Raw genomic sequence first — 8,781 nt, 5'->3', positions numbered from 1 at the left:
AAAAAATTCAAAATATAACATATAAGAAAAAATCTAATTTTTTTATTATATGGTTAATGTGATTGTTTAATTTTTTTTAATAATATAAATTTAAACAAAAATGAAGAAGAATGCAAAAATTGTTATCAAATCTTTATTATTCATAATCATTAATTGTCATATATATGTAAATCATATTAGGTAATTCCGTAGCTTTTATTTAAGGAAAGAATACACACTTCTTATATTTTAGCTTAATATAATGTTCTCTAGTGTTATATAATTATGGAATAATGTGATACCATTAAATTAAACTATACTTTATATTAGATGCTCTAGAATTCTTTGAAATGAAATTTAGAAGGCATTTAGAGTGCCACCTAGGATTTGAAGTTTTTTTTAATTAATACAAAATTAAGGTTCTAATTTTTCAAATGCTTCTCAATTAATATATAGAGGATACGACAGGGACCCACCATACCTTACACAAACCTTTTATTGTACTTTTTAAACTAAAGAAATTAATTATAATTAAAATTAGGCACTTTTTGATAATAGTCAGATTATGTCACAAGCAAGCAGCCTACATGTCACACACCCACCCGTTGTCTATCCATTCATTTTCTTTCTTTGCATTTTTTTTTTTTTGCTTCCAAAGAAAAAGAGAGAGAGAAGCTGAAGAAGAGGTTGTGGAATAATCGGCTCTGTGTTCTAAGGATTTGCGTGTGTTTGAATTCTCTCGAAACTTTCCTGGTTCAGCCTGAGAAGATAGTTCAGAAGATCTTTCTTATAAACTGTGAGTTGTTCTCCTCTTCTCTCTGTCTTTTAAGTTCTACGAATTAAAGATCCTTCTTCGCTTAGTGAAGGGTCTTCTCTATGGAGGGGTGGATCTTCCATATTTTCATGTTTTCTTTTTTTGATTATTGAGTTTTAAGCTTGTTAGGATGATGATGATTATGATAATTGTGATCACTATAGAAAAAATCTTGCAATTATTGAATTTTGAACTATGTCAAACAAAAGTACTGCAGATTAAAAAAAAAAAAAAAAGTACTGCAGATTTACTGATCTGGGGTTTGAAGCTAAAGTTGATGTTATATTTACTTGTTTATTATTTTTTTTTGTTGGTTATAATCTCTGATTTGTGTACTGATTTGTTATAGTAAATCTCATTAAATAGGTTTATTTCCGTTTTTATGCTTCTCCTTTTGTTATGAAGTTTCCACCTGTTTATAGAAATCACAACCTGTATGCAGATATGTTTTAATATATATATTTGACTTTTTTTACAGCAGAAGTTTGATTTGGTCAGAGTAATAGAAGATGGGTTACATGTGTGACTTCTGTGGTGAACAAAGATCAATGGTGTACTGTCGATCCGATGATGCGTGTCTCTGCCTCTCCTGTGATCGGAGTATTCATTCAGCTAATGCATTATCCAAACGACATTCTAGGACACTTGTCTGCGAGAGATGCAATGCACAGCCTGCTACAGTTAGGTGTGTTGAAGAAAGGGTTTCACTCTGTCAAAACTGTGACTGGTCAGGCCACAACAACAACAACAATTCTAATTCTTTGTCAAGTCATCACAAGAGACAAAGCATAAGTTGCTATTCTGGTTGCCCTTCAAGCTCGGAGCTCGCCTCTCTCTGGTCTTTTTGTTCAGACTTAGCTGGACAATCCGTTTGTGAACAAGAAATGGGTATGATGAATATAGACGATGATGGTCAGACCAACCAAAACTGTAATGAGGATAAGAAAGATGTCATCGTTGGCTCCTCTTCAAGGCTTGAAACCAGTTATGCAGCACATGCAAATTCATCATTTGCTAAGGTAATATTCTCTCCGTTTCAAATTAAGTATCATTATAGAATAAAATTTCCTTTAAAAATAAATGTAATTTTATCAATTCAATCAGAGTTCTTTTCCATGAATTTATATTTTTCTCTAATTAAATTAAAATAAAAAAAAACTATAAATGCTCATTTAGATAGTCAAATCAGAACAAAATTGAATATATAATTTTTTTTTTAATTTCTTTGAAGAAAAAAACCTAAAACAACATCTTACTTGTGTTGCATCCATGGTTTTATCATCTTGTTACTAAATTCGAGTTTATTGTGTGTTTATGGTTTGAAGGATATTGGAGTGTGTGAAGATGACTTTTATGATAACTTGGGTATGGATGAAGTTGACTTGGCACTTGAGAACTATGAAGAGCTCTTCGGCACTGCCTTTAACTCCTCAGGACATCTCTTTGGACAATGTGGAATCGATAGTCTTTTCCAGAAACATCAAGCAGCTCCTGAGGTATATATCTTTTTTGCATTTTCCTTTTTGCATCTTTGTGTGATTCTAATGATGATCTTGTTCTTCTCATAATCCAGGTAGGCAACTCAGTGCAGCCAGCTGAGAGCAATGATTCATTCATGAGTTCTAAAACCGAGCCAATAATTTGCTACACATCAAAGCCAGCACATTCCAACATATCTTTCTCTGGAGTCACCGGAGAAAGTTGTGCTGGAGATTTCCAAGAATGTGGTGCATCATCTTCCGTGCAGCTCTTGGGGGATCCCCCATGGTATCCTCAAACATCACAACAGGATAATAATGCTTGCTCACATTCAGTGACCCGTAATAACGCGGTTATGCGTTACAAGGAAAAGAAGAAGGCTCGCAAGTAAGTGCACCGTACTCTCCCTTGCAAAATCCAATGCATATGCATCACTAAATGAGACACTGTTGATTTTTTTTTATTTGCTATAGGTTTGATAAGACAGTGAGGTATGCTTCTCGGAAAGCAAGAGCTGATGTGAGACGGCGTGTAAAGGGGAGATTTATCAAAGCTGGTGAAGCTTATGACTATGACCCACTCACTCCAACCAGAAGCTATTGAATGATTCTCTATATAAGGTAAACCTTTAGTAGATACTAGGAATCGTGACTTATGGAGAGAGTTCTGAAGTCAGAATCTTGCAAACTGTGAAAAACAAGACTATTCAGTATTCACTCTGGTATGATAAGACACTAGACTGATGGTTTCTTATAAGCAATCATTCTTTATTGGGATTCAATCAGTTTTGTTTTGGCCTCAGAAGCTTCATTCTTGTTCAGAGGGATCATTCTTTGCTGCTTCAGGCATTACACGGATCAGAGTTCCATGAGTTTTGTTCTTGGCAGGGATATTTAGGGTAAATAAATAAACAATATGATCGTATACGCCTTTCTTTTCCATTTGTATGTATGCTCATAAATGCTTTTCTGTTTTGCTCTCGGCAGCATTCTTGTAAATTAAAGACATTATCTAGAATCTTTCAGATAGTTATTGAACAGTTTGCCTGAAGAAGACAAAAGTTATTACCACGTTAACTAATTGACTTGATCAAGCTTAACGTTGCTTAGCGTCCAACTCTTTATTGAATTGATTGTAACTTTGAAGTCTTCTCTTGGTAGCTTTCAAGATAACTTTTACATTTGAATTTTCTTGAAAACCATTATTAACATCAAAGTTCATACATTGTTTTTAGTTTTCTCATATTTTCGAAGTCAAATATAAAGAAAAAATTCAGGAACCTCGAATTGACAAGTTGAGCCAAGATCAAGAAAGTTTGTCCAAATTTGATTGCTGGCCCGGATATGAAAACATTGACCAAAAGGCCAAGAAAAGAACGAAGAGTCTTCAGATACAGACTCAGGCAAGGCAGCAAAGTTCTTAGGCTTAGCTCAGAAACTTATAAAGAGAGCTAATAACAACCTCTTCTCAAAACTAAGAAAGTAAAATTTTTGCTAAAAACCATAAGAAACAAAAAGATATAGAAACACCAAAAAACACTTTGATTCATAAAAAAAAAATAATACCTTCCCCCTATCCTCTTATGATCATTCTCTGTCAATCCCTTCATGCTTCAAAGCTTTTCATCTCTTCGGTAATTTGTTAAATGGCACACACAAACACGCAAGTCAACGAAACCTGCACCATATCTTCCTGAACCCTCAAAATCTTCTTTTACTTTTCTTTTGTACTCTTCCTGTTTCAGTAATTACTTGGCCAATTCATCTGCGTCTGTTGAGGCTGTTGGAAAACGTTAGGACCAGGTGCTCCCATTTCTGCTCCAGCAACACCACCTTGAGACTGTTGTAAGAGCGGATGATGAACGCCTCCTGGTGCTGTCACTGCTTGTCCCGGATGATACATCCCCGGGAATGCCACGTGACCAGCTTGTGCTGGAGCGTAAGTCACGTGTTGCCCATGGTGCTGTAAACCGTAGAAAGAGCTTGGCACATCTCTTCCTGGTCCAGCAATCCACACAGGCAATGCTTCACTCTGCAGAATACCCCCAATGTTAATAACTTATTACGAAAGAGGAAACTTTAAGAACAGGGAATACGTTACCTGTTGCCCTGTTGTGTTGTAACCGTTGTTTTCCTTCAGCTGCAACGTGCTGAGATCTTCATTGGAATTTGAATTCCCAGCTGAAGCAGCAGAGGTGGGATTATAACCTGCTGGGAACGAACCATATGATGGTCCGTAACCACCAGGCATACCAACATGAGCCAAGTTTCCTGCGTTAGTCCCGGGCTTGTAATGAGGAAGTGTGTATTTGCCTCCTGGTGCAGCAGCCCCAAGGGGTGGAGGAGTATGATATACACCGCTCGCCTGAGGTTGCTGGGGAAATGCACCGTTGCTTAAGAACGGGTGCATTGTCGGGAGAGGTGGATAGAACGGGGAGAAGTAGTGTCCGTATGGCATGTAGTTTGGTGGATAATGCGACATATGTAATCCCGGGGGACGGAAAACAGGAACAGGCTGCTGCGTGACAGGTAAAGAGCTCTGCATCAGCCCAGCAGCCTGAGTTGACAGTGGAGTTGGACTAGATGTCGACAGCACTACGTTATTTCCACCCTGCAAATCAACATGTTTAAACATTTCAGACACAAAACTGATATTATATGTTTGTAACAGCTATATCCTTATCTTTCAAACGTCTCATAACGCACGGAACAACATTTAGGCTAAAATTGCAAGGCGTGGAATGGATTATATAATAAACAACTATCCCAAAAAAATTGCTCTAACCTCTTGCATGGTTTGAGATGAATGCGGAGGCAACCCTGTAACATTCCCATTGAATTTGGACGCAGCAAAGGGAGAAACACGGCCATCACTGTCAGGGCCTGGGCGGTAGAACTGAGCATAGTAACTCGCTGTATCAAATGGCTGCTGGACCTTCAAGCAACAAAAGCAAACGTCATTATAAATGACAATATAAAAGCTACACATAATCTATGGTACAAGGCGATCAAGCATATGGGAGCTTAAAATAAGTTTGAAGCCTTACCACAAAATTAGGAATACGAAGGGCATCACGTGCTTGAGGGTCAGCATTCTCAAATTGTGGAAGCTGGCTCCCAGGAGCTGGAGGAGCAAGCCCGATAATATTGTTTGGTGAGTGGTCAAAAGAGTTTTGATTGCTTTCGGACTCCAACATATTCTCTTGCTTGGAGACATCATACTCCGGCGCTGCATCTGCTGCGGTAATACCTTCACCAGCCATATCATTTGGAACTTGTGAAGGCGACTCTGAGTAAACATTATTTTCCTCATCCTTTTCAGTCGAAATGACGGTTGGGTGACTGAATGCATTAAAAGAAAAAAATAAACATTTTAGACACTGGTCGTATGCTGTATACAGCCATAGTTCAAGACATCAAAGTGAAGAAAATTTAATACCTACAAATGATTAAAAACTGGTTTATGTTTCAAACTAAAGAGCTACAAGCAGGACCGAGTTGTTTCTAAGAAAAAAAAAACAATTAGATCAAATAGCAGCCTACAGCATGTAAAATATATATATATATGCTCTCTGACAGCTAGAATCTAAAGTACACCATAGTTCTTTGGAAGTTTCGACTATTCTACTAAGCAAAACTAGCGAACTACACTAAGGATTTTTTTTATTATAGATTTCACTCAGTTAACAACTCTTTCCAACTTCATATCACTCTAAATTGATAATATTTAGTCGCTCAGCAGCAACAATAATAATTGACGAAGTAGAGAAAAGTGGATACCTCAATTCCTCCTCTTCAAAACTTCCTTCAACTTCCGGCGAACTTTGAGAGAGAGGTACAGATATTTTCTCAGTCTCTGGAAAAGCTACCGAGCTTGATGTAATTGAAAATCCAGCATCGAAGCTCCCAAAGCTAAACTTGGTTCGTTCAGCCTCTGGAACAAGGATATGGTTTGGGATAATAACATGCTGGCGCTGGATCTGCAAGTCTTCAAGCTGCCTCTCCAATCTAGATGTGCCCTCTGCAGAAGGGACAACATCTTCAACAGATTTTTCGCTGGCTTCAGTAGGAACTACAAGAGTTTCGGTTGTAGCTGATGCAACGGAGCCCTGAGTAGTGGTGTTATGGTTCACTGGCTTCGGTTTCCACTCCTTACCTAGAAACAAAGCATCAACGATGATGGTGTCAGAAGATTGCCAATGCAAATTAAAAACAAATTAAGAAGAACTATAGAAGACAAATAAATCATAGTTACCTCTTTGAGCAACGGTCTGATGCGACCGGTTACTGTAGTTAGAAGAAGGCCGGCTACCCGTGCTGTTGCTATGAGATGAGGCAGGCCTCGGAACATGAGCGTCATTCACGGCGGTCTTCACAACCCCACGAGCTCTGTTATGGAACTTGCCTTCTCCAATGTGTTGTTCATGCGCTGTTTGCTCGCCCACAGATTTGGGAGTGAATCGAACCTCAGCGGAGGATGGACGAGGGAGTGGCAAAGAACCAGCCGACTTCTGCTCATTAACGCTCAATGCTACACGATTTTTGCTTGATTCAACATCAATGCTGTTTGAGGGGACTGAAGATCCAGTAGCTTTGCCTTTGCCTGAACGAGCTGGTCGGTTGGAAGGATGATGAACATCAGAAGTTTTATCCATCACAGCTGAATGGCTGTTAATAAAACAAAGATCATGAGAAAGTTCATCTACATGGTATATTCATGCTGGAAGAAAAAAGGCCTACTCCTACTAATGTCATACAGAATAAAGAAAAACGATACATAATACAGATTTGAGTTATAGGATGAGAATCACCTTGACACTGCATTGTCTTTAGTTATTGTTTCTTGGGAGGTTGAAGCTGATGGATCGGTGATATGCTTGGGACCGTTTTCTTTTCTGAAAGAATTCTTTGCACCAGCACCATCTGATTAGAAGTAAACATTTACAACAGAGACTTTATCAATCACTGAAATTTTCAAAAAGCGACGAGCAAACACGTGTGGAATGTCCTCAGAGGAAAAGCAAGCAAGCAAGCATCGGTTTTGAGTAAATATAGTAAACATGATTGTGACCGCAAGTAACCACCGTACAAAGAAAACTAATGTTGTATATTAAGAGATGCAACATTGAGAGTTTGCTTGATTGGTGTTTACCATGTGATGAATGACGAGAAGAGAAGTTCACACGACCACCCCTGCCACCACGGCCTGGGCCACCAGATCTCCATTGTGGCTCAACAGAATCCTTGTTGCTAATGTTCTGTTGGATTTAATAACATAGTCAATCACCATGTCACGAACATATGCTGTTTATTGCATTTTAGACACACTTTACACAAAAACCAATGAACTAGACCAAAAGAAGTGCAAAAAAACTACATACCTCTTTTCTCTTATCACGCTTTTTCTTAACCTCAAGGAATGGATCTGCAGAGTCACGAACAACTTTTAATATTGACTAATATGAACCAATCTAAAATCCTAATGCAATACCACAAGATCTGCCTTCACAGCCAAAGCTAAGTAACCTTATATCTCACACACACACACCACTAGTGGATATAAATTGATTCTCACGCATATTCTAAATCAAATCCTGAACCTTTTTTTTTTTTTGTGGGAAAAACGGTTATAAGACAATATCAAATAAACAACTAAAGACATCTTTTACTACCGAACATATAAACAAGCGACGAGAAGACAAATCAGAAGCTAAAACTTAAGTTAAGACAAAACCCCCAAATCGAAAACCTAAAATTGCATCGCGGATCCGTTAATCGAACGAATCGAACACAAGGATTAAAAGATCATTATATATACCCTGAAGGGATAGGCGGTCAGTAGCCTCATCGGGATTCATGTTGCATTCGAGGAGCATTGCGTGAATCTCCTCCTCACTGTAGTTCCCAGCAGTGATCTCCTTGATCGTCTGAATCGTCTTCCGAGTCTTCGCCGGAATCGAAACCCTAGCGCCACCACCACCGCCGCCGCCGCTGACCATCCTCTTAACAAAGTTATCTCGCTTCTGTTATAACGCGAATCGAATCTGGGACCAGACCTAGAAGGTCTCGGTGCCTATACGAATACGAGAGTGATGAATCAGCAGAGGAGAGGATTGGGATTTGAAACTACGAGGAGGAGGCGAGAAAGGGGAATGAGCAAAAATATACGCAAGTGTGTGATTTTAGAAGCGTAGGGCTCTCTCGCTTTCTTTATACTATTATGTTTTTGGCTTAATCCTTTTCCTTCTCAGTTTAAAATTTTTTTAATTATTGAAATTCAGGTATCTTAAATCTCTGATGATTTTTTTTTTTTTAATGATGGCGTTAAGTTTTTTTTTAAGCGGTTCATAATATATGATGGGAGGCTAAAAGTCATAATAAAGTAATAATTTAGCAATAATTCATTAAAAAAAAAACAATAATTTTGACTATTCTGTTTTGTGTTTTAAATAGTTAATACTTTTTGCACATGAAAATAAAAATTATATACAAGTTGTTCTTTTGTTTTTA

The 8,781-nt window shown here is 38.0% G+C and overlaps 2 protein-coding genes across 6 annotated transcripts; one reads left to right on the top strand and one right to left on the bottom strand.

Annotated features, from left to right (window-relative positions):
- The first annotated feature begins 576 nt into the window (after positions 1-576).
- Positions 577-3,352, top strand: LOC106326573 (zinc finger protein CONSTANS-LIKE 9-like). Of its 5 annotated transcripts, none has more exons than XR_001267311.1 (6): positions 577-775; positions 1,272-1,812; positions 2,119-2,289; positions 2,367-2,659; positions 2,746-2,993; positions 3,075-3,352. XR_001267311.1 is itself a non-coding variant. In XM_013764758.1 (6 exons), exons 2-5 carry the CDS (start codon positions 1,303-1,305, stop codon positions 2,873-2,875), a joined length of 1,104 nt encoding a protein of 367 aa, XP_013620212.1. In that variant the 5' UTR covers positions 577-775; positions 1,272-1,302; the 3' UTR covers positions 2,876-2,892; positions 3,094-3,352. The 5 variants fall into 5 exon arrangements, 4 of the variants coding, with proteins under 4 accessions (XP_013620212.1, XP_013620144.1, XP_013620050.1 ...); XM_013764758.1 differs by having other exon boundaries at positions 2,746-2,892; positions 3,094-3,352; XM_013764690.1 differs by having other exon boundaries at positions 2,746-2,892.
- Positions 3,353-3,575: 223 nt separating this feature from the next.
- LOC106326464 lies at positions 3,576-8,457 on the bottom strand. Its single transcript, XM_013764470.1, has 10 exons — positions 8,090-8,457; positions 7,653-7,696; positions 7,424-7,529; positions 7,083-7,194; positions 6,527-6,939; positions 6,052-6,427; positions 5,319-5,613; positions 5,057-5,206; positions 4,373-4,882; positions 3,576-4,303 (listed from the first exon to the last, which is right to left on the bottom strand). Exons 1-10 carry the CDS (start codon positions 8,268-8,270, stop codon positions 4,013-4,015), a joined length of 2,478 nt encoding a protein of 825 aa, XP_013619924.1. The 5' UTR covers positions 8,271-8,457; the 3' UTR covers positions 3,576-4,012.
- Between the last annotated feature and the right edge of the window lie 324 nt (positions 8,458-8,781).

Source organism: Brassica oleracea, chromosome C1, assembly GCF_000695525.1.
Source record: "Brassica oleracea var. oleracea cultivar TO1000 chromosome C1, BOL, whole genome shotgun sequence".
In the NCBI taxonomy this organism is placed as follows: domain Eukaryota; kingdom Viridiplantae; phylum Streptophyta; class Magnoliopsida; order Brassicales; family Brassicaceae; genus Brassica; species Brassica oleracea.
This window is presented reverse-complemented; position numbering and strand designations above follow the sequence as displayed.

Coding starts and splice junctions, on each gene's coding strand:
- LOC106326573 (XM_013764596.1), top strand. CDS start 1,303: ATGGGTTACATGTGTGACTTCTGTGGTGAACAAAGATCAATGGTGTAC. Junction 2,290..2,366: donor AACATCAAGCAGCTCCTGAG/GTATATATCTTT, acceptor CTCATAATCCAG/GTAGGCAACTCAGTGCAGCC. Junction 2,660..2,745: donor GAAAAGAAGAAGGCTCGCAA/GTAAGTGCACCG, acceptor TATTTGCTATAG/GTTTGATAAGACAGTGAGGT.
- LOC106326464 (XM_013764470.1), bottom strand. CDS start 8,270: ATGGTCAGCGGCGGCGGCGGTGGTGGTGGCGCTAGGGTTTCGATTCCG. Junction 7,195..7,423: donor TTCTCGTCATTCATCACATG/GTAAACACCAAT, acceptor ACTTCTAATCAG/ATGGTGCTGGTGCAAAGAAT. Junction 4,304..4,372: donor ACAACACAACAGGGCAACAG/GTAACGTATTCC, acceptor GGTATTCTGCAG/AGTGAAGCATTGCCTGTGTG.